The sequence below is a fragment of the Corylus avellana genome, chromosome ca10, assembly GCF_901000735.1.
Source record: "Corylus avellana chromosome ca10, CavTom2PMs-1.0".
Classification (NCBI taxonomy): domain Eukaryota; kingdom Viridiplantae; phylum Streptophyta; class Magnoliopsida; order Fagales; family Betulaceae; genus Corylus; species Corylus avellana.
In genome coordinates, this window is record NC_081550.1 from 4,930,456 (window position 1) to 4,954,263 (window position 23,808).

A 23,808-nucleotide genomic window follows, 5' to 3' on the forward strand; every position below is an offset into this window, starting at 1 on the left:
GAAAATGTAATTTTCACCTACATTTTTAAATTTAAAATTAAATTTAAGGACAAGCTCTGATCACCGATTGCACTCGGCCTTTTGATTATACTTATATTTAAGGTGAGCTTTGCCGGATCCAATGAAACCACATTGATTAATTGTAACATTTAAGGTACGAGAGATATCAAGACCACGGACGGTCGGGTCACTCTACCAATTAACCTGGAGAGATACACACTACACAGGGCAGAGTAGACATGGGAAATAAAAGGGCCAAAATATAGGGCTTAAAACATTCAACAATGTGTTATAGTGCAAGTGAAAGTGAAAAACTTGGTTCACCTCTCCAACAAACGATGTCTACCACCATGGCATCTACATATTCAACGAACAGCAGAAGGAAAAACAGCCCAACAAAGAAGAAAACTTGACATTCAAAGAAAGAACTTATAAGTACTATAGCTCCCATGAGCTCACTACAAAATTCCCTTTCCAAAAGATCTCAGTATACGCGAACTGGCTTCCCCATGCTAGTTTTCAATGACAAGCTCCTCACCTGATTTCCATAAGAAAAAAGTTACAATCATATACATGCAATCCTCAAATGGCAAAACAAAAGCACCACCAACATCTCCATAAGAAAGGGGAACCAAATGGGGGAAGAAAACCCAGAACAAAACAGAAAAATTACATGCTATAAAAAATGGGGAAAAATCAGAGTCAGTGCCTAAGAACTGCATGATAAAATTTAAGAGAATACTAAATTAATGCTTATTTAGTCTAGGGCTAACAGCATATTCAGTTATTTAAAGGAGGAAAGCACTTACATTCTGCCAATTCTTCTTCAACAATGAAACGAGGAAATTAACACTCATCTGAACATTTTGGAAGATCTGCTTCTCCTCCATAGCAACATTGCCCACAGCAACTCCCATGCAAAGCACCTTCTTCAGTTGGAACTTTACCATAGCCTTGGTCTCATTAACTTTAGACTCGATGGATTCTTGATGAGTAACAAGGGTTGGGAACTTGCCTACATTACCAAAAGGGGTCTCAATAAAAACATGTAATGCATATACAACACCCCTAAAGGCCAGATTAAAAAGCCTACCTACTAACGAACAGAACATTCATCGTCACTCATTGTCACAGTTGCTCATAAAATGCAATGCAACATGCACGTTCAAATCAACCCATAACATTACGAACAAACTACTCACCCAAAAAGTGGGTAGAATGAACAAATTACACATGTACTATTACTTAAGAACGATATACATTATTCCTTAAGAACAATATACATCACAAGAACCAGTCAATAATACAAAAAACAAAGAGATACAAATAACGTGTTCAAAAAAGAATATATATTGTTTTTATAAAACAAAAAAGAAAATATAGTTCAATTTCAAAAGACAACAAATGTCATATTCATTGACATAATACACTTGCCTGCCTTGTTGAGGCCAGGGCCCAAAAGACGGGGGATCTGCTTGATGACAGCTTCTGATGCTAAAAAGGCATGGTATTTCTTAGCTAGCTTCTTAACCAATTTCTTGTTTTTGTTAAGCTTTTTCAACGCTTCAACGTCCATATAATCCAAACCAATCTTCTCTGCCTGTATTTCATTATTAAGATATTATGTCAAGAAACTAGATAAGATGATTCAATCATAAATAATCTTAAATAATCAATAGCAATGAAAAATTAACTATTCTGAAGCAGGCATAAAGTTGGCAAAAACACAGGAAAAACCAATGTATGAGGAAGGCAAATAGTACACGCCAAACACTGAAAATAAACCTTAATAATTAGAAACTGAACACTAAATGAAAACATATATACTCGTATGCTACTTAGATAGCTTGAATGTAAAGAGAAAAACAAAAACAATTGCAACTAATCAAGAATACTGGACCAATCTTACATCGCTCAACTATATCCAGAAGACAATACGCATGTATGTTATTCTAAAATAACTCATAAAACTAGAAGAATGTTATCAGTGTACTTACACCCAGTAATCAATTAAAACCTCTAGGGGCATAATGGAAGCAACCAACAAATAATTCTTTTCTACAAAAAAAAAACCAACAATAATGCGTGTACAAGGCGCATAACTAGTGATGTAACTGGGGCAAGCAGCATATCCAAACATTAAAATAAACCACCATAGGATCATAAAATGTATTGCTCACCATCACTTTGTAAACAATTGAAATCAGTATGATTTCGGTTTCAGATGCCTGTCCTAGTTGGGGTTTTTCCTAAAACGTAGATTACACTTAAATCTGACAACAGTGAATTTTGATTTGCACACTACAAGAAGTTAAAAAGTATGCCATTTAATCGCACATATCTTTCATAACCATCCACCAAATCAAGTTACAAAATCTATGAAGAAAAATAATTTTGCTTCTAGTTATTGCCAGATTTCGTTCACAAAATATTTAATAACGTCCACATAGCTCAAAGTGATAATACGCTCCAGATACAACTCAACCAGTACTACCATCAAACAAAATAAAAGAATATTGGAATTTAAATCTAGAAGACATTAGGAAATGTAGAAGTTCAGACAATATAAACAGAGAAGTAGACACCTATATTTAAAATGGAACCAGCAAAAAATTCTACTATAAATTCTTTGTTCCAGCCAAGCAGAATAGCATCATTACCTCTTCAACATGTTGAGCATCTCCAAGCATGCACACTTTCATCTTGGGACGAGGAATGTGTGGTAACTTAACAGAACCACTGAAACGCTTATCCTTCTGAGGATCATAGTTTTTCAGTCCAATCTGGAGTTCAATGGTCTCAGTGAAATTACGTTTCTTATCCTTAGATCCAGTCATAATTGTGGAGATAGACTCTTTTAAGGTATCACTCGAAAGCTTACTGTAAAAACAAGAATCAAGGAGTCAGATCAGACAAAATGAAAAGCATCACACCCTGATGACTACCTATTTTAGTCAGAGTACAATAATCAAACACTCCAGAAAAAAAAAGAAAAAGAAGAAGTAATAAAGCAATGATTTTCAAAGAGCAAATTATAAACAACATTGTAGTACTTGAGTCCTAATCAAACATAGTCCCACAGCAGCACATCCACAATTCTGCCTAGTCAGAAACTTCTAAACGATCACAGCCTCGAGCAACAAAAAACTTCAGTTACAAATACAGAACCTCGACCAGCTTTACCCCAAAGGAACAAAATAGTGTCAACACCATCATAACTATTCCTTCCTAGTGCCACTCACAAATGAAATAGCACTATATAGTGCTAAACTTTCTATCACTAATGCAATGCAAATTTCAGAACAAAGTTCTTTAACAAAAACCATAAAAAGAAAAGGTTCAATCACTGATAAATTTCAATGTCAAAATCCTTAAACAATTAACATTTTCATCCCAATTACAGAACTAGATTAACATCACCTACCGAGCACAGAAAAAAAAAAAATCAATCATACGATTAACAATTTCAACATTGACTGTTCGCTAAAATTCCAAAAACAAAATCCAACAAAACATTATTCGGTATAAAAGAAACCCACAAGCTGAGATTTCACAGATACCTCATCTTTGAAACTGCTTTCACTCCACAGACCCACTAAAAGATTTTTCTTCTGCAAACAAAATCATAACACGTCAAAAGGGAAACCCAAAACCACACACAAATGGTTACAGAAATGTTATACATATTTAATCTACAATCAAATGAAATAAATAGCTGGAAGGCCAAACATCGAGAACCCATTTGGTTTCCGGGAGAACATAAACATGCGGTGAGAAACGAAAACTTTGGACCAGTGTGAAGACCTCAAAAAAATAATAATAATAATAATAATTCCGCGTGTTTTCTCCGGAAACAAACAGGAGTTACAGACCTAGGAAGCAAAGCAACAGATCGTTTCAAAATCGAGAAAATTAAATTGCGAGTGAAAAAGAAAGACCTGCTGAAGAGAAACGCTATCTAAGGTTCGTGGCGGCCGGATGACAGTATATATACAGCAAGTCTAGACTGGTATGGCTGATAAACCCTAAACGAAATTTGCATGTTTAGGGCTTGAGGTCTGAATGGGTAGGTTTGGGCTAAGTTAGCCCAATTTGGATTCAGGGCCGGGATTTGATTTTGGGTTTCAGCCTTTGTCTGGCCTATAAAATCAACCCAGGGTGTCTTGGACTCACGGGCTTCCTATGAAACGACCTAGAAAAAAAAAAACAGAAAAAAGAAGAAACAATAAATTTCAATAGAGATAATTGTAGCTATAAATAGGGAGATTGGTGATAATTATTATTATTTTAAAGGAGAATGGTGATTATAGTTCTATATAAAGGTGGTGCCAATGACCAGAGTTATTAAAGACTATCCCAACCCTAGTTAGGGAGTTGTGGGGCTCTTTTTGCCCGGAGGCCCACAGCCTAGGCCCTTTGTTTAGGCAAGATTGGGGAAGGGAGGAGGGGTTGTGACCAATTATTTCATCAAATTGGTCACGTTCCATCCATTTTAACATATTCCAAAGTCACATGACTCACTAGGCCCAAATGAAAAATGATAGTAATTCCGAGGCTAAAACGGCGTGGTTTTAGGGTGCGTTTGAGAGTGCGTTTTTAAAAAAATAATTTACGATTTTAAACCAAATCGAAACTTTAGGGTGTTTGGGATTGCGATTTTAAAAACGCAAATTTTAAAATCGCAAAAAAATTTGCGATTTTCATAAGCTGATTAGATAATGCTTATTTGAAAAAGTGCGAATTTAAAACAAAATCACGATTTCTATTAAAAAGATATTTGACGCAATAATTACCTTTTTTAGAACAGGAATGAAAAAAATACCAAGAATACCACCTAAAATATATTAAAACCCTTCTTTTCTCTTTTTTTTTTTTTTCTTCATCCTCTCTGTCTTGTTTATCCTTATTGGTAATTTGGTCATAAAACCGCAATTATATGCTAATGTTATCTAAACACTCAATTGATAAAAAAAAAAGAAGTACTTTTTAGTATGTTTTACCAAACACCTGTACGATTTTAAAAAGTAGCAATTTTAAAAACACATATTTTAAAATCTCATTTATTGAAATCGCATTTCCAAACGGGCCCTTAGTGAATCTATAGATACTTTCTGTTCCCTAAACCCTAGCTGCTCTGCTTCCTTCTTGCGTTCTCTTGCGTCTCTCTCAAAGTTTTTTCTTTCCCAGAGGCCAAATCAAAACCCTAGCTACGTCCCTCAAAAAAAAAAAGAAACCCCTAGCTACGTCTGTTGATTGAGGGCAGGATAACCTAAGCCCATTTCCGCCAAACCTATATAACCCAGTAAAACGAAGGTCCTCAGTCTCTTCTCTTTCACATTCACGCACTCAGCAGCAATGGCCGCCGCACGTCCTCTCGTCACGGTCCAACCACTCGAGGCCGATATGGCCACCGACTCCGCCACCACCGTGCACCTGCCGGACGTCATGAAGGCCCCAATGCGACCCGACGTCGTAAGGTTCGCCCACGCCAACCTATCAAAGAACAAACGACAGCCCTACGCCGTGTCGAAGAGCGCGGGCCACCAGACCTCCGCCGAGTCGTGGGGAACCGGGCGCGCCGTGTCCCGTATACCCCGCGTCTCCGGAGGGGGCACCCACCGCGCCGGGCAGGCCGCCATCGGCAACATGTGCCGTGGCGGCCGCATGTTCGCCCCAACCAAGATCTGGCGGCGCTGGCACCGTAAGGTCAATGTCAATCTCAAGCGCTACGCCATCGTTTCGGCCATCGCCGCCTCCGCTGTCCCGTCCCTCGTCCTCGCCCGCGGTCACCGCATTGAGTCCATCCCCGAGCTGCCCCTCGTCATCAGCGACTCCGCCGAGAGTGTTGAGAAAACCTCGGCAGCTCTCGGGGTGCTGAAGCAGATCGGTGCCTACTCCGACGCCGAGAAGGCCAAGGACAGCCACGCGATCCGTCCCGGCAAGGGCAAGATGCGAAACCGCCGGTACATCAACCGGAAGGGTCCACTGATCGTCTACGGGACCGAGGGGGCCAGTCTCGTAAAGGCATTCCGGAACATTCCTGGGGTTGAGATCGTGAACGTGGAGAGGCTGAACCTGCTGAAGCTGGCTCCGGGTGGTCACCTTGGGCGGTTGGTGGTCTGGACCAAGTCGGCCTTCGAGAAGCTGGACTCCATCTACGGGTCGTTCGAAAAGCCATCAGAGAAGAAGAAGGGCTATGTGTTGCCGAGGGCTAAGATGGTGAACGGTGACCTCTCCAGGATTATCAACTCCGACGAGATTCAGTCCGTGGTTAGGCCAATCAAGAAGGAGGTGAAGAGGGCGCCAATGAAGAAGAACCCGCTGAAGAATCTGAACGCCTTGCTGAAGCTCAATCCCTACGCCAAGACCGCCAGGAGGATGGCACTTTTGGCGGAGGCCGAGCGCGTTAAGTCCAAGGAGGAGAAGCTTGAAAGGAAGAGAAAGCCGATCACTAAGGTGTGTGTGTGTGTGTGTATATATAATTCTTGTGCTATTGTGCTAATTTTTTTACTGTTAAAAATGTGTATAGGAAATTGTTTTTGTGCCTAAGTCAATCTCTTAATTTCAAGTAGAATAATTCTGATAATTGATAATGATGAAAATGGTAACCATCAAAGAAATGGAATGGAATTCTGTTGATGTTTTCATATAACTGGCTGGTACGGTGGTATCTGTCACTAGTATCGTGTTAAGGAGTTTTTTCTAAGGTTGCCGGTAATGCTGTCAATTTTTGGCACAACTCGCCAATCCGGTATGATTCCAAAACAAAATTAGCGGGTTAACATTGGGGTCATTATCTCTCAACCTGAACCCGAATTGCCACCCCTAGTTGATGGTGGCATTTGCGGCTGGCTGAATTGGCAAGAATGAATGGAACTGTTAAGCAGCTTTCTTGTTGATCAATGATAAATGTTCAATTGAAAGTTGTAAAAATGTTTGAGATTTGAGTAGTTAGTAATGGACATTTTTGTGTTTGCTTGTTTATTTTGGATTTTGTCAGGAGGAGGCTGCTGCTATCAAGGCTGCAGGAAAATCATGGTACCAGACCATGATCTCTGAGAGTGACTATGCCGAGTTTGAGAATTTCACTAAATGGCTCGGAGTCTCTCAGTGAATTTACCTTCCTCAACCTTAATTTATTTTAGGTGTATAGCGATTTTGTTTGCTGGAGACTTCAATTAACATTCTGGGTTCTTGATTTTTAATCAGAATATATTTTTGAATTTTAGTGGGAGTTAGAAAATGTTTGTGCGGCTTGAAAAGCAAACTCTGGGACATGAGAGGAAATTCATACTAATATTCTTACTCTCCAGTTTCTCTTGAATGGCATAAGGTATTTACAATTTGATTTTGAAAAATGATAATTGGCACAATTTTTCTCCCTCATATTTGGATTAATCGCCTCTTTTTTATTTCATTTGAAATTGAGAGCATCCTTCTCGAACTTTCGAGTAATACTTCCCGGAACAATCAAAGAGCTAGGGTGACCCAATTGTGCCTTACATTGGAGCTGAGAAACCCTGTTTCGCCCCAGCCACATTAGCATAGTGTGAGTCTCTGATTTTTGTATTTATATCTCTGAACTTGAAAAAAGTCACAAATGATTTCTTTAAAGAGAAATGTTATATTCTCCACGCCACAATCACAATCACAATTGGGGAGAAAGAAGAATGAATTGCTATTCTACTTTGTTCCATGCGAATTTGCTACAACTGATAAAAAAAAAAAAAAAAAAAAAACCCAAATGTAATGTAAAGATTATAAAACATCATTGTTATTACTTGTGGACGTAGGCAATCATGTTGAACCATGTTAAACTCTTGTGTCTTGATTCTTACTTATTCGTCTTCAAAATTCTACAACAAAGCTTTTACACTTCTATTATTGCAAACTCTTCGTAACTTTTAAAATTATCATTGAATTTGAGATAAATCACTATTAAATTTTGATCTAATAATGATTGAAAAAGCCATATTATAAAGTGTGAAAATGAGAATATGTGTAGCATTACTCGCTCGTATATTTGAAGGAAATCAAATCTTTGAAGAGTCCCTTCAATTAATCCAAGGGATGAAAACACATAACAAAAGTGGAGTGGAGTGAATAGAAAAACAACGAATCTGTGAATAGAAAAATTCAAAACTGAAATAATGTCACTAGAAACGTAATAGGGATATAGTAACTAGTTCACTCTTTTTTTATTGATCAATGATGCAATCTAAATCTTGCAACAAAATTTAATTTCAAAACAGTTTATTTATGGTGTCCTACACAAACTGGTAAGGACCATGGTTTTGGAAGAGGAGCAAAGACAAACCAAAGTTTAACAGATATATACATTGCGAAAAGAACCAAAAAAAAAAAAAAAAATCTTAGACTCTTGGGTAGTGAGAGCGGCTGCTCCTCTTCTTTAAGAACTCAGGGATTTCCACTAAACCACCTTCAGTGTAAGAGGGAGGACGTCTATTCATCCCCAAGGAAGTATCACCTTGTGCAAGCTGAGTTTTCTGCATTTATCCACATCAAAGAGACTGAACTAATGTAAAACTTACCAAAAAAGCAATAATGTTAAACTTCAGAGTAATTTTATTTAGTAGACTTTGTACAACTGTCATACAATTAAATAATGCAAATAAAAATTAGCCATTGCTTTTTTTTCCTTTTTTTTTTACAAGTGTTGATTCAATGGCTGATTTTTAATGCCCCGTTATTGTACATGAGTCTACTACATAACTTTACTCTTAATTAAGGGGGGGAGAGAGAGAACCTACCCTCCCTTTACTTTCATCCTGACGTTTGACTCCAGTAGCAATTAGAGTTATGCTGACCTATAATAAGCAAGAAAATATCCATCTTTGAGAAAGAAGGAAGAGGCAAAACATAATAAAAATAAGTAAATAGCGAAGGACATCGACAGGCGCACATGATACTGTAAACAATGGCGGAGATAGGGGCCGACCCCCCTACCTTCACCCAAGATTTTCAAAAAAATTCAGTTCCTCTTCTTCTTCTTCAGTTCTTCTACTTCTTCTTTCCTTCGGTTTCCTGATTTCCTCTTCCAGTAACTCACAGACTCATTCACTCACAAGTCACTCGCTCACAGACTCATAATTGGTTGTACAAGTAACACCCACTAACATTTAATAGAAATTTTGTGCTTTCAGTGCAAACAATCTTCCTCTTCACTAACCACTTGGTCAAGCGTGTTAATTAAACTTATATTTTAGTGGTGGCTATAGCACATTTTAGGTGCTTATAACTTGCTTGCTTGTATTGTAAATGAAAATTGCATCAGAAAACCTAACATCAATTCCCATTCTTATGAAAATTAATATAGTTGTATAATATCAAAATGAAACTTATTTAGAATATGCATACTTGAATTATTGTCAACATAGCTATTAGTTTAAAAATACTGTAAAATGCTTACAAAAAAAAAAACTGTAAAAGAAAACAAATAAAGTAAAAACTGAAACATAAAATTCACTTTAAAAAGTGAAAGAGGTTGAAATTCCAATTCTTATTAAAATTAATATATAAAGAATATTTTTAAAACATTTTCTTTCATGTAGTTTTATTTTATATTCATTAATTATTAGCCCCCATGGGAAAACAAACTCTCTTATAATGTAATTTTTTAGTATGCCCCATCCATCCATCTTCAATCCTTGGGGATATGCTACAAAATTAATAGTAACAACCATAAATGACTTCAAACCTCATCCCTACCGAAGAGTTTTAGAAATTTTCAAACCAAACTGTTCCAAAAATGTATGGTAAATCAAATATAGAAAATCAACCTATGGGACAAATCCAAACCTAACCATTATTTTCCTGAATGCAAACTCAATTCTACAGGCTAACATCAAGCTTAGCTAACCTTACGTTTACCAGCGCTTATGGTATGTAACAGAAAACAGAAACTATAGACCCACTACTCTAAGAATAAACCTTTTGGGGGTAATACTCCACAAGTAGTCCATATAACTGTGCCGCAATGTGAAAATACTACTCCTGTCCTAAGTCCTACCTTAAGGATCATCATACAAATTACACGTGATATTTCTAATTCTTCCAAACTTACTTGGCCAGTTAGTGATTGATCTATCACTGCTCCAAATATTAAGTTTGCACTGGGATCCACAAGGTCATGTATAAACTCTGCTGCAGCATTCACCTGCAATTTGACAAGTGAACCAAGGTCAAAGCTTGTGGTCATAATCTGAGTTCAACAGCTTTGTGTGATGCTAGTGAAAGCAGATTGTGACCAGTACAAGAAGTACAGTATTCTCGTCATTATAGGCACCTAGAAAAATTCAGCAACAGATAAAATTAATTCTTATCAAGCCAAATTGAGGTAAAAAGCTTTATTATTCTCCCTCACTGATTATTACAAAAATAGTTCAAGCAACTCCATAAAACAAACTAATGATATGAAGGACCAGTTATTGAAGGAAGGGGGGGATGTATTCATCATAATAACTCAATGTCTTAGAAGGGACTTTTGATCGTCTGCCCCACATGTGCATGTGTGTGGGTTTGAGAGAGGGAGAGAGAGAACAAAACTATATAGGCATGAGATAGATGTTAGCATTGCTACCACCCCAACAGCAAATAATGGATGTAACAAACCATCATAAGAACGAAAAGGGAAATGAAGGGAAACAAAAAGAAAGAAAGAAAAGATAGACAATTTTTATAGGTATGGTAAATGAATATAGCCCTTTTATAACAATAGGCAGATTTAGCATGGATATTCACAGTTTTACCAAACAGCATCAGTTATGTCTCTACTAAAGCTGCCCCAACTCTAAGTTGGGTAGGTTAAAATAGGGTTATAACCCCAAAGTTTTCTTTCTGCCTTGTAAAATTATAACTGTTAAGATGTGTACATGCATGTGCCACACCCTATGTTTAAAAAAAAAACAAAAAGATAAAGAACCTCAAAAATGGAGATGTAGATACATTGCGATTGAATGACCATGATCCCATAAGGGAAACCCGAAACCCACCTCAAATAAAGTTAAATCACTTCCACCAGTTATGTTCCACACGATCCCAGTAGCTCTTTCTAGTCCAATATCTAACAAAGGTGACTGGATGGCATTCAATGCAGCATCTCTTGCCCTGTTCTTCCCTGCAGTCAACAACAATGGATAGCTTTATAGTACCGAGAATCTGACCCTTGGACTAGGGCAAGTTTGTGAGTTCTAGGCCAGAATACTATGAAAAGAAAAAAGCCTAGAACATAAGCAAATATTATGGGAAAAAAAGAGAGACGTAGGCATCATGAAATTAGTCGCAATACAATCATAAAAGGAGCAAAAAGAAAAATAAAAGGAACAAGCCACAATTAGTAAGTCAGTTTTTTTCTTTCTTTTTTCTTAACAAGTACTAAACAGTTTTCTTTTTACAACTAATTATAATTCATATCAAATGAGATAAAAATTTCAGTGGTTTTGGGGTAGACGCATTAGACCAAGTAGAAAGTTAAACATTTCAAACTTACCAGTTGCAGTACCTATCCCCATTAAAGAAGAACCAGCATCTTTCATGATAGCCCGCACGTCAGCAAAATCAACATTGACTAGACCTGGAACCTGTGATTTAAGTAACCAATTACCATCAAGAGAGAAATAAAATAATTCACTAATTCCGAATATGGTCAAAGAAGGAACCAAAGTTACAAAACCCCTTTTAGCCAAACATATCAGATCAATTTAAGGCAATTTAAATTGAATAATTGATGCAACTAGAGCCCTGTAGCCGGTCCATAGCAGGCTCACTACTTTGAGACTCCCCTCAGCAAATACACTTAGTTTTTTTTAAAAAAATATTTGGCAATCATCTTCAAGTAACAAAGCTTGAGATAAAGTCAATAGACATCTTTGAGGTTGAAGTCCTTTTCTGCATATGTACTAGAGCATAAGTTGTAGTGTCCAAAAGATTAAGACACCAAACTAGCTCGGAATATGTGTATTTCTGTACACCATAAATCCACCCACCCACTTAGACAGTTCTTACATATCTTTGCATGGACTTTGCACAAACACAGTTAAAAGCAAAAAAGAACACATTCATAATATAGTTAATATATGATACATAAAGATCAGGCTAATACAATTCGTGTAGCCAATGGGATGAATAACCAATATTCTTCACAAAAATGAAGTCAATTTGATCAAACAATAACATGTAATTTATAGAATTTACTTGTAAGAAACAAGAATTTATTATTACTAATTTGAAGTGCATTAAATATGAGGAAATTAAGGGAGTGAATTTACAGCCAAGACTATATGCAGGCCTGCCTATGAACCAAATTGAATTTAGCCTTTAAGCCAGGTTTAACTCTGTATTTTGCATAACTCCAAGAACATGATCCTTTAGTAGTAGAACTGTCTACTACAACAGGAGCACTGAAATGTGTGTCAGTTACGAACAACTTTGTAAACATGGCAGTATACATGCAAAAAGAATTAAACCGGGGAAAACAATTTATGAATGTTAAACATCTTGAAACCAGTTCAAACTTTAGCACTTTAGAAATCCTAAAACAGATCTATGTAAGAGTCACATGTAACAAGGGAGCCAAAGGTAAAAGTTGATGTAATACTTTTTTTTTTTGGAATTCTGTACCATTATTATATCAGAGATACCACGAACACCCTGCCAAAGTATATCATCAGCCACATTAAATGCCTCTGTTACTGGAGTTGACTGTGAGACTGCAGTCAACAACTTGTCATTCGGAATAACAATCAGTGTGTCAACATTGTTTCTTAGAGCTGCAATTCCTTCCTGAGCTTGAACTGTCCGCCTTCGTCCCTCAAAAGAGAATGGAGTTGTTACAATACCAACAGTCAAGATACCCATGGATTTTGCAATGCCTGCAACTACTGGAGCCCCACCAGTGCCGGTTCCTCCACCCATTCCAGCCTACAGATTCAGTTCATATGAAAAAGGTAACAAAACCAAACAAACAACAAAACTAACAGATACAGAAGCATCTATTTTTGAGACTTAAAAGTAGTTGATAAAGATAGCAGCAGCATTCTTAATCATTTTCCTGGGTCTACTTCATTTCGATGGCATGATGCCTTCATCTGGTGCAATTGAAAAAGTCTGAAACTGCCAAGCGCAAGTGCTTGCCCATTGAGTCTTGAGAGCAGAAACTTTATGCAAAAAAAAAATGCTGAAAAGTGGGACCATTTCCAAGCCAATCCCTTCTAGGGCCCCATTTAAGTGAGACCAATACTAGGTCATAATCCTGTTGATTGAAGGCACAATGCCCAACTTCCTTACCAACTCTCCTTCATTGACTCACACACCGCTGCAATCTCTTAGTTATGGTACAATCAGCCCTTTTTCTCTTTAGTTTTCCATCAATATTAGCCCCTTGACCTTTTCCACCCGAAGCCCTCATCCTAATATCCCAAAACCCTTTGAATAGCCACTGCCCAGAACTTCCAGCAGTGTAATTCTCATATTTGTATTTGTCCATCCCCCACATGGGAAAATCAGAAGAGTTTGAGCATAATTAGATGGTAAAAAACCCCATTCTTTTATATTACTAAAATGTGCTCCTTACTCGTTATTATAGTGAAAGCAAAAACATGTCACCGTACCTTAAATGTGATAAACAGTAAATGGGAATGTATTTCTTGATAATAAGCAATGCTTCCTAACCTCGTAAAAACCAGAATACGGCATATCCGGCAATCTGGTACAACTTATCAGCCATCAAACTCAGTCAAATTCGAACCTAATCAATCTACAAGCTCTAGACCCCTTCTTCATGAACCAAACTCCAAAATTCTAACTTTTAGGAACAATGGCACACTAAACAAGTGTTCTAGGCAGATTCCAAATCTGTCCTACACCAATTCGAATAATTTCATAAAAAACCTTTAATTGCAGCTAGAAGATATGGATCGGTAGGGTTATACCAAAAAGGGGGTAATAGTGTAGTTCTAGTAGCACACTATACATGCAGAAATGTGTAATGAAGCAGATATATTAGCAAACACAAACACATACAACTACTTTTATCTAAGCAAACTCTTACTAAGTTTGGACACATTAAATTTCTTAACCATCCATAACATCTGACCACACACAAACACCAACTTTCATACACACACAGTCACCAACTTTTAGCTAAGCAAGCTCTTGCGATGGCATGTACCCTTGTATTTTACCGTGCATTGTGTGTGTGTGTGTGTGAGAGAGAGAGAGAGAGAGAGAGATCTAATTATAAAACTTACCAACTCTTCATTGATTAGCACTCAGATGCAACCATTCCTTATGTTACATGCTTGAGCACCACCCATCTACGAAGCAACCTACTAAATAAGCCAAAGTAAAAGATGCAGCTAAATTCAAGAAAAGAGCGGACCCCACTAAAGATTGTAAGCTGTATGAAGCTTTCCTCGGTTTCTATCATGCCTAGGATGGCATGTGTCCTGGGGACAAAGCCTGCAACTCTCCCAAGAAAAAACCAGGGAGAAAGGCATTGCACAAGCTAGGAAAGGCACGTATCTGTTTCCAGCCCCCTAATGTCCAACCCAGACTAAGAACCTCAAGAACATTGTGAAGGCCTTGAATGGATTTCAGGTGAGGGCACTTATGTGACTGAGGCTAACCATGTGAAGAGATCAAAGCAGAGTCTCACTGCCACTCTAAATGATAAGGGCAGGTGTAGTCTTGCTAACAGTTATGAAGTGACAAACCTTTAAGATGGCTTCATGTACCATTCTCCTAACCCCGTAGAACATCACAAGTCAAGTGCACAATATTGAGCATTCGCATGCATAATTTTGTACATTTTGGCAATCCTACATGCCACTAATGCTAGGACATGCAATCCTTAATCAGGTCATCAACATATAACTAGAAAAGTAGAATTTAATATTGCTTCAGAGATCTCCCACCAGATTTCTATATCTTGTGGACCCAAATAATCCTCTGATGTTCAACGGGAGATTTCTTGAACAATAACTAGTTTTGAAGGTTTTCGTTGATGATTGTGGAGATGTACCAAGTTTAAACTTTCAAGATTAGAGGGGTCCTAACTGAGAAAGGGCACAACCCGTTTCCCCCCTTTTTTTTTTCCACCAAATTTCACTCACAAATTATGCAAGTAGTCCAATAACATGATCACATCCAAAACCTCAATTATTATTATTATTATTATTTTTTATTTATTTTTTATTTTTTATTTTTTTCCTGCTGAGCAATTATTCTTCTTTGCAAACACGGGTTAACAAAAGGATTCTTAATCCTTTTCCTGGATCTATTTTTATTTTCTGAATTTTTATATTACAAAACCATATGAAATATAACTTGAACCTACCGTTACAAAGACCATGTCTGCACCATGAAGCGCCTCCACTATTACCCCTTTGCTTTCATTGGCAGCATTCATGCCTGTATCTGGATTCCCACCAGCACCAAGACCCCTAGTAAGCTCCCGGCCGATTTGTACACGGTTCTTTGGGAAAACCGGGGACATCTTCATGGCTTGAGCATCTGAGTTAATAATCCAAAACTCCACACCCTTCATTGAACTCTCTAACATTCTATTAACAGCATTACAACCACCACCCCCAACACCAACAACTTTGATATTGGCTTCTTTGTAGTCACTAGGAATGAAGGATTCTCTTAAGCCCTCCTCCACACTTTCATTGGACCTCTCCTTCGTCACACTAAAGAGCATATCATTTTCATCACCTCTGAGCAGCTCCAAAAAAGTGTCTTTGCGGTGGTTTGGGCTACCATTTTGAGAGTTAATGGAACATTCAAAGCGAGAGAACCCCAGCACATTCTTTTGGCAACTACTCTTCCTGTCAAATATCTTCAGGGAACTACCTATACACATTTGAGGCTCCTTTGAAATTCTCCCTCTTGGAGAGGCTAGTGTTCCCACTGAAACTCGAGTACTAGATGACATTGAACAGGGCGATATGCAGGTCCCCATATTAGAGGAGTAAAATCCGATTCTTGAAAACTAGATTTTGGGGATGACCCAGATGTATGCAATTCCTTTACCATTCATTCTTCTTTCCTCAACCTGTGGTCATCACAAACCAAACAATCAGGATAAACAAAGAACACAATCAAATTTCAGTGTCACAGAGATTTCAATCTTAGCTTAAAAACAATTCTACGTGGCACACTAGAAGAAGGTTTAATGAGAAAATGAATAACACTTCCAAAAATTGTACCAAAAGTCATCATAGAACTTAATGCAGAAACATTAGAGAATTTGCTCCCCGAACTAAATCAACACGCTCACCCAGAAATGTTCACAACAACCACACCAAAGAACAGAAGCAACATATGCAAAACAATTCAACAATCATAAATAAAAAAGAGGATTAACCACAGGAGATAAAGGCTAAACCCACAAAAAAAAAGTGACGCCAAGCCACGGACTGAAGTATCAAATTGTAATGCAAAAGAGAAAATGGTATCTGGGTTGGTGAAAACTCCAATGCAAAACCAAAACCCACAACCAGAATGACTAGAAGTCAGCAAGTGAAGAATCAAATTTGTACAAAATGTGGACAACACCATCAGGGTATCAAAGAAGAGTACGTTTTTGGTCACCCCAAGAATTGGAGGAAACAGTGCCAGAGATAACTCCAAGAAAACTGGAAGCGGTTAGGCCACTGAGAAAGAAGAGGGTCGAAAAGGTCTAAACACAGCCGTGAACGCGAGCACACAAAAGTATACAGGAGAGTGTAGTATCAGCATGTGGCAAATTTAGGTGGGAGAGACTGGTGGGCTCCATGGTTTACCAGCAAGGCAACAGGGTTTTGCTTATCTGCGTTGGGGCCGGGGTTTATGTGATTAGCTAAAACTGCGACTCTGATTCACAGAGAGAAATCCCATTCCACTAGCCACAAGTTTAGTCAAAGTTTAATTAAAACTTTACTTAAAAAAAAAAAATTAAAAATTAAGTGCTCACTTTTGAAAACCACTATTCATCTTATCTTCTAAATTATTTCTCAACTCTATTAAAATACTTTTTCAACAATTTTATTTTATTTTTTTTTAATTTTAACTAATCACATTGAAACTCGTCGCTTGTTGCTAGTCCAATACTAGTGCTCTAAGTGGAAATTAGATGATAACCGGAGAAGAGTAATTATATATATATATATATATATATAGTAGGAGTAATTTTATTCATCACATTCTCGTATCTCGAAGTCTATGCAGTGTAATCCTCTAACCAAAAAGCTACTCTTTATGTACAAAATGTTCTGGGAGATCACGTTATATAGGCTTTGAAGAGATGAGAGTGATAGAAAGTGGTGTATAACATTACTTGTATAGTACGTAGAGGTACGGTACCTGGATTACCTTTTATAAACTTATTATTTGGGCTTATTGATTAAATCATCGAATTAATCCCTCTTATGGTTGTTATAATTTTTATGGAAATTGTGACTATACATTTATTAAAGTGTTACCTAAAATTGACACATGGCGGGATTGGGATTTGGTTAGAAGTTAGATCCCTGAATTGACGAAAAGAGATCATATTATAACCGTTGAGTGACCAAACCTCCATCATAGAAGCCTTGTTTTTAGGGCTTCATATCCATACGCTTTACCTCTTGAGTTCATCTGCAGTGATATATGCTAAATTGCCAGTCGCTCACATTGCAGCGGATTACGTCCTCCAACTCTACTCATTTGCTTATACAAAGAACCTCCGGTTACTAGATTGTACGTATCTGACTTGTATGCTATAGTTTTCATACATAATCCTAAGAGGTAGTTCGATTGGTTAGGACCACGCTTAATGAAACGAAAGTCACTAGTTCAAATCATCCTCCTCTCTCTTATGCAAATATATATATATATATATATATATATATATATATATTTAAAAAATTGAAGGGTGAGAATATTGAAGGGTGAGAATTTAACTAAAGTAATTAAAGAACACAAATCTGTCATAATAAATGCCAAATTTCTCTTTCATCCATCACTTCATCTATTTATTGGTATTTATTATGATAAATCTAAATCCTTCAATTACTTTAATTAAATCTTCACCCTTCAATTTTTTAACAGCATGCCAAATCCTGATTGTACAGCTGCCCACTTGGAAAATGTTCTAGACATTCCAAAATAGAGCTCCTTCCTATTTTAAATCTGCATTTTCAAATCTTTGGCAAAAAAATGCGTTTTTTAAAACCCACAATTTTAATTTTTTAAAAGCCAAAATACAATTTTACTAAACACTAAACTGCGTTTTAAAAAATCACATTTTCAAATCATACGTTTTCGAATCGCAAACTCAAATGGTCCCTTCATATCACAATGCCATTTACCACTATACGTTTTAACCGAAGAGAAGGTTCCAGACACTCCAAAAACTGCACTTTCTTCTTAAAAGCAATCCATTATTTCATTCACATCCTTTTTGGTCTAAATAAAGGTGCAAAGCGCTATTTTCACAGATCGAGTAAGACTCCGACTTTATTGACGAGTGTAGCCCCAATGAATTGTTTACACTCAAGAGAATTTGAACCTTAGATCTAATGGGATTACCACCAAAACCAAGTTCTTTACCACTTGAACCAACCCCCTTGGGATTCAGACAATCTATAATTTAAAAAAAAAAATCTAAAAAATGCATTCCCATGGCCAAACATGTTTTATTTATGCGCAATTTTCTGTATCCACGCATTTGGCATATGAAAAACATTTTGCAGCAATATATATATATGTATATATATATATATATATATATATATTTCATATACCAAAATACATGCTGATGCTGCACACTTATCAACTGGTAATAACCTTAATTTCCCTAGGTATATAATGGTCGTCACAATTTTTTTCCATGCTATGATCTTCTCCAATTAGAAGGAATTTCACAGGGCTCACAATCTTAATTGAGTACTTTTGTGCTGTGTGCGTGCACAAGCATGTATGTGTGTCTGTATGAGTAGATATTATTACATTCCAATTCCTTCCCGATACCTCCCAAGGAAAATCCTGAATTGGATGAGTGAGCATTATATTAATGGTATCACTTGAATGTACGAGCATATTCATTCGCTTTTAACAGCATGGTATATATGGCGAACAAACATTAAGGAAGCACAAAAACTGATTGTACCAAGAATCAGGAAGAATGCATAGCACATGCAAGCATTATAGCCAATAAAGAAGGATAGCTGCATGAAACTGTTCATATTTGACCTGGCATAGAAGTAGATACAATAGCCAAACATGAAAATGGCTGTCGAGCCCCCACACAACACCGATCTGCATCAGCCAGACAAAATACACTATGAATATACGACAAAGTAATGCAAAATAAAGAAAAAGATTTAAGTCTTTCATTTGATGGGGATGCAATAACAACATATATAATATAGATCAAGCACAGAACCTAATCCGAGCTACTTAACATTGTGTATGGTCTTTACACTTTGTTGCAAGGGAAATAGAAGGATGAGTCTAAAGTTTCACAAACATCTTCAAAATATTGGACTGCCGATGAGTAATAGGCAGCATGAAGCAATAAAAACGTCATTTCAGTTTTAATTTAAAACCCCACCAAAATCCAGAAAGATACAAATAAAAACATGACCATCCGCTCCTTCTAAGCATCTACATGATATAGTCTATAGTAAAACAGATCCTTCAGCTTCAAATAAAACACTTGAAAGCAAGCAACCCATATGATATAGCCCATGAAATTTTTTTCGTTATCATGTTCCCGCATCTAGTTTTCAAACATCGACCAATTGTTGAAGTTCAAAACTTATCCGAAATACGGGTATCAATTCTGTGAAACGGCCTAGTTATTATTTTGAGTTTCATGAATACAAGATGCCATCTTTGTCCCTGAAAATATTAGCTCAAATTTATTTTCTTAAATTAAGAAACCAATTCATACCCCATGTTATCATCTCCATCTATTATTGTTATTTTCACATATCCTTGTTGTCGACTAAGATTCAAGATCAACCCAAACACAATAACACACAAAAATAAGACGAGAATCTAAGATGAACAATTATGCTTATATGCAGATCTACACAGATAGATGTGCCTCTGGGTCTTGTATTGCATGAGCAAGAGAACATACCTCCACCACCACTCATAGTCTTCCACAGAAAGCTGAATATATGTCAAACCAACACTCATCATTGATGTTAGTACAATGAGGATGACGAAGGTGATAAATAAGATCCCAGGAAGAGTGAAGATTTTGTAGCCCCATACGCTTGCATATAAGTGGTGCAACTCAAGAACAATTGCACTAAAAGATAAAATACCTGCAACAAACATTTGACAAGGTGTTTTCCGATACCAGGATAATGGTGGGATCTCTCTGGGATATCGCTTTGTAGCACAAGGTGCTTGAAATTCAGACCTAAAACGGTATCCAATCACCCCACCCAAGGCAAGCAATGGAATACCAACAAGCGAACATACAAGAAGTACCACAATAATGGTGCCAAATGGAAGTGCAGCAGTGGCCCCATAAGAAATGGCAACTGTGTTAAGAAAAGACACTGTCACAAATAATGGGCCCAGGTACAGAATCCCAGCAAGACGAACACTCCATTCCTGGAATTCAACATTGTTTGTGTCACAGGGGTAACAAGTTGAAAAAGATACGGCAGACAAAAAAAATAAAGAAACATAAATCACTTACCCATCCGGCCTCGGCAAACTGATTGTGGAAAGAAGCAGCAGTGTACCCCGCAACCGCAGAAGTAATTGAATATATCAAGACAAGAGACGTGAGCAGTGCTCCACGATTGTAAGGATAGAGGGCACCAAAAGATGCCAGTAAAAATAAGATGAAAACCCTGAATGGAAAAATATTGAAGGTTTTATAGTCATAAGTCAAGATATTGAAAATTGTTAGTCTGATTCACATAAACTGCCTCAGAAATTGTTATCTGTATATTAAGTGCTGAAGAACCAACTTTCTCTCCCCAGCACAATTTGCTAACTAATGGCCTACTTAGCATGCAACATCATCCAATATCATACTACTTTAGAAGCCACAGACAATGTTGCAATAATTTTTGCATTTCTTTTTTGGTTACATGTATGAATACATACACACACACACACACACACACATATGTATTTTTATATGCATGTAGAGAGAGAGAGAGAGAGAGAGAGAGAGGGTATAGTTCAATTAATATGCATTAACAAAGTCAGTTCACGATGCTGGTTTCAAATGTACAAAAGCTTGAAGAAGATAACATCCATCCATAGAAGCACCAGCTGTATGCAGATGCAAGAGATCTACCTAACAAGATCTGCAAAATTACAGACTATAGAACATCCAATGTCATACTGACATCTGGAGGTAACTGTTGGGAAAAGAAAAATATTAGCTAGACAGGCAATGAGGCAATGCTTTTGGTAACACTCCAAGGCATGAGATTGAGGCTACTATGGAATATGTTAACAAAACGTAGTTTAAGTAACATCTGATAAGGTGTCCTTCACAGATAACAGCCACGATGATGCTACTTAGAGAATGGTCATTGAAACTATAGCTTTCAAACATGAATACAATGGATAAAAAAAAAGGTTCTAAAGTATCTTACTGGGTTAGCAGCTGGGTACCAGTGCCCAAGACAGCACAAAAAAAAGACAAGTTAGGAGGACATCTGAATACATCTCCATGAATGTATTTCCAACCAACCTCCTTATCTTCTTCTTCATCCCCATTAGCACACCTGCAATACATGAAAAATATTAGGCCAACATAGTAAAATAACCAGCTAATGGCTCTATGCAGAACAGAGAATAATTAGCAGTGTAGTTACTTCTTCATATCATTCTTGAGACGCCGCATAAAAAGCAAGGCAAGCAATCCCATCAAGAGTACAATAATTACAATAGAATTAATGAACGAGAACCAATGGATTTTTCGGTGGATCGGCACTAATGAAGCCCTCGTATATTTGTCCATCCTGTTCTCAAACTTAGTTGAGCTCTCATTCCAGATAACTGAATAAGTGAAAGTAACATCGATTTCAACATCTTCTGTTATATCCACCGCGTGGTTTGGATCACTAAAAGCCTGTATTTCTACAACTCGGTCCCCATTGTAAAGAACATCAAACTGAACATGTTTAAAGAGATAATACTTGGGGCCCTTCTCACCAAAAATCTCACTCTCTTCAAGTTTTCCAATGAACCCCCATAATGGGAGATCATCATAATACATCTGGAAGTAAAAATCATCATGGACAGCAGTCCTGAACTTTGAAACTTCATCAACTTTAAGCTTCTTCTGGCAAAGGGTCTCCCTACTTTTCTCCTCCCGAAATTTCAACTCATAAAGAGCATTGGTCAAACGATCACCATTGAGAACTTCACCAAAGGATTCCTTCTTCCAGATTACTGGATCTGCAAGCCACAAAGTAGAAACTCAATCACTACTGCTTAAAGAAAGCAATAAATGAAATTTCAACACCATTAAAATGACAATACACAGAGTCCTACTTGTACGCGTGAATTCAAGTCAAACTGTCTAATTTAGAGCACATTATGAGTCGCCATCGGACATATCAAAGCTTGAAAAAATACAAACACCCATTGGATATTACCATATACCAAGTGTATGCTAGTACATGAAAACATTTCAACATGAGCAAATTTGAGATATGACCCACAAATTGGAAACTCAAAATTATTCTAGTAATCAATGTATGAACAAACTCTAGTATAGCGTGAAGCTAAAGAGGCTTACCTGGGCGGCAGAACGGCAAGTCATAGAAGTAGTAGGTCTCACTGCGGGAGAATAACAGTGAACAAGAACATTAGTATTGGAAAGGAAGATTTAAAAGTGCATTGGGAAGAGAGCTGAGATGTGAATTCGAGGTGTAGGGATTGGAGGAATTGGGTACCTGGGATTGTTGAGGGGACCAACTTTGTTGACGAATAGGGGGACGCGATCTCCCACATTGTAGCGATGTTCGCTTGGCGAAGCGGCGGCGGAAGAGTCTGTGAAGCTCAGCGCTGCGAAGAGCACTGTAAGGACGACGATTTGCCAGGGTTTAGACATAGATGACCACAGGAAGCAACTGAGAGAGAGAGAGAGAGAGTTTCGTCAACACTGTTAAAACTTAGAATATGAAAGAAATGGTACACGATCAGTACAACTTACTTTAAATATCTTATGTTTGTTAAATTTTAGAAAGAAAAAAAAAATCAAAATTATTTGGTAAATTTTACCACATTTCAATTTAATATTTTTGTTTTAAATTTTGAGAATTAGGTTATTAGATTTTACCCGGGTTTCAAATGGATCCTTCTATTACTCCAACTTTTAAATGAAAACACGGAGTAATGCTATATATTATCTCATTATCTTTTTCTCATTTTCTCAGAGTTATGTGCCGTAGTTTTTATAGCATTTGTGTAGGAAAATTGATTTTTTTTGGAAAACCAATTAAGTCATATTCACTCTAGAGAGATAGGAGGGAGATAATGGGAGTAATGAATAGAACTACTCTTAAACACGACACCATGTCATACTTGTATGCCATGCGTATGTCATGTCATGCACCAAAAATAAAATGAAAATCAAAATTGATTCTTAGGTTTTCTTGTGATTTTATTTAGTAATCGAGTTTTCAATTTCAATGATTAGGTTCTTAAATTTTATCTCAATTTTGAATATGTTAGTCGGTCAATTTGCCATACAATTGTCCCTAAGGGGTAGTTCAAATATCGGCTGTAAACCACGTTTCATGAAGCGAATATTACTAGCTCGAATCTCCTTTT

The 23,808-nt window shown here is 37.1% G+C and overlaps 4 protein-coding genes across 5 annotated transcripts; 1 reads left to right on the top strand and 3 right to left on the bottom strand.

The window, feature by feature from the left end:
• Positions 1 to 242: 242 nt before the first annotated feature.
• LOC132164520 (large ribosomal subunit protein uL1) lies at positions 243 to 3,984 on the bottom strand. Its single transcript, XM_059575038.1, has 6 exons — positions 3,939 to 3,984; positions 3,561 to 3,611; positions 2,661 to 2,880; positions 1,435 to 1,600; positions 810 to 1,015; positions 243 to 538 (listed from the first exon to the last, which is right to left on the bottom strand). Exons 2-6 carry the CDS (start codon positions 3,563 to 3,565, stop codon positions 485 to 487), a joined length of 651 nt encoding a protein of 216 aa, XP_059431021.1. The 5' UTR covers positions 3,566 to 3,611; positions 3,939 to 3,984; the 3' UTR covers positions 243 to 484.
• A 1,143-nt stretch (positions 3,985 to 5,127) lies between these two features.
• Positions 5,128 to 7,221, top strand: LOC132164692 (large ribosomal subunit protein uL4-like). Its single transcript, XM_059575243.1, has 2 exons — positions 5,128 to 6,456; positions 7,001 to 7,221. Exons 1-2 carry the CDS (start codon positions 5,356 to 5,358, stop codon positions 7,112 to 7,114), a joined length of 1,215 nt encoding a protein of 404 aa, XP_059431226.1. The 5' UTR covers positions 5,128 to 5,355; the 3' UTR covers positions 7,115 to 7,221.
• A 939-nt stretch (positions 7,222 to 8,160) lies between these two features.
• Positions 8,161 to 16,766, bottom strand: LOC132164661 (cell division protein FtsZ homolog 2-1, chloroplastic-like). Of its 2 annotated transcripts, none has more exons than XM_059575203.1 (8): positions 16,603 to 16,765; positions 15,356 to 16,075; positions 12,640 to 12,939; positions 11,510 to 11,600; positions 11,013 to 11,137; positions 10,085 to 10,177; positions 8,772 to 8,828; positions 8,161 to 8,507 (listed from the first exon to the last, which is right to left on the bottom strand). In XM_059575203.1, the coding sequence occupies exons 2-8, from the start codon at positions 15,980 to 15,982 to the stop codon at positions 8,373 to 8,375; spliced, it is 1,428 nt and encodes a 475-aa protein (XP_059431186.1). In that variant the 5' UTR covers positions 15,983 to 16,075; positions 16,603 to 16,765; the 3' UTR covers positions 8,161 to 8,372. The 2 variants fall into 2 exon arrangements, with proteins under 2 accessions (XP_059431186.1, XP_059431187.1); XM_059575204.1 differs by having other exon boundaries at positions 8,443 to 8,531; positions 16,603 to 16,766.
• Positions 16,767 to 19,030: 2,264 nt separating this feature from the next.
• Positions 19,031 to 23,142, bottom strand: LOC132163677 (transmembrane 9 superfamily member 5). The gene is made up of 7 exons (XM_059574044.1): positions 22,929 to 23,142; positions 22,772 to 22,812; positions 21,843 to 22,428; positions 21,621 to 21,752; positions 20,705 to 20,861; positions 20,132 to 20,616; positions 19,031 to 19,302 (listed from the first exon to the last, which is right to left on the bottom strand). The coding sequence occupies exons 1-7, from the start codon at positions 23,084 to 23,086 to the stop codon at positions 19,086 to 19,088; spliced, it is 1,776 nt and encodes a 591-aa protein (XP_059430027.1). The 5' UTR covers positions 23,087 to 23,142; the 3' UTR covers positions 19,031 to 19,085.
• Positions 23,143 to 23,808: the final 666 nt, after the last annotated feature.

What these genes read in the sequence shown, in the direction of transcription:
- LOC132164661 (XM_059575203.1), bottom strand. Translation starts at nt 15,982, where the DNA reads ATGGGGACCTGCATATCGCCCTGTTCAATGTCATCTAGTACTCGAGTT. An exon ending in CAGACATGGTCTTTGTAACG is followed by an intron (nt 12,940 to 15,355) that starts GTAGGTTCAAGT and finishes CTGAATCTGTAG; the next exon opens with GCTGGAATGGGTGGAGGAAC. An exon ending in GTGATTTAACTTTATTTGAG is followed by an intron (nt 10,178 to 11,012) that starts GTGGGTTTCGGG and finishes GTCAAATTGCAG; the next exon opens with GTGAATGCTGCAGCAGAGTT.
- LOC132164692 (XM_059575243.1), top strand. Translation starts at nt 5,356, where the DNA reads ATGGCCGCCGCACGTCCTCTCGTCACGGTCCAACCACTCGAGGCCGAT. An exon ending in AGAGAAAGCCGATCACTAAG is followed by an intron (nt 6,457 to 7,000) that starts GTGTGTGTGTGT and finishes GGATTTTGTCAG; the next exon opens with GAGGAGGCTGCTGCTATCAA.
- LOC132163677 (XM_059574044.1), bottom strand. Translation starts at nt 23,086, where the DNA reads ATGTCTAAACCCTGGCAAATCGTCGTCCTTACAGTGCTCTTCGCAGCG. An exon ending in CTCAAGAATGATATGAAGAA is followed by an intron (nt 21,753 to 21,842) that starts GTAACTACACTG and finishes CATGTATTGCAG; the next exon opens with GTGTGCTAATGGGGATGAAG. An exon ending in AGTTTGCCGAGGCCGGATGG is followed by an intron (nt 20,617 to 20,704) that starts GTAAGTGATTTA and finishes GTTGAATTCCAG; the next exon opens with GAATGGAGTGTTCGTCTTGC.
- LOC132164520 (XM_059575038.1), bottom strand. An exon ending in ATGCTCAACATGTTGAAGAG is followed by an intron (nt 1,601 to 2,660) that starts GTAATGATGCTA and finishes AATGAAATACAG; the next exon opens with GCAGAGAAGATTGGTTTGGA. An exon ending in TGAAGAAGAATTGGCAGAAT is followed by an intron (nt 539 to 809) that starts GTAAGTGCTTTC and finishes TATGGAAATCAG; the next exon opens with GTGAGGAGCTTGTCATTGAA.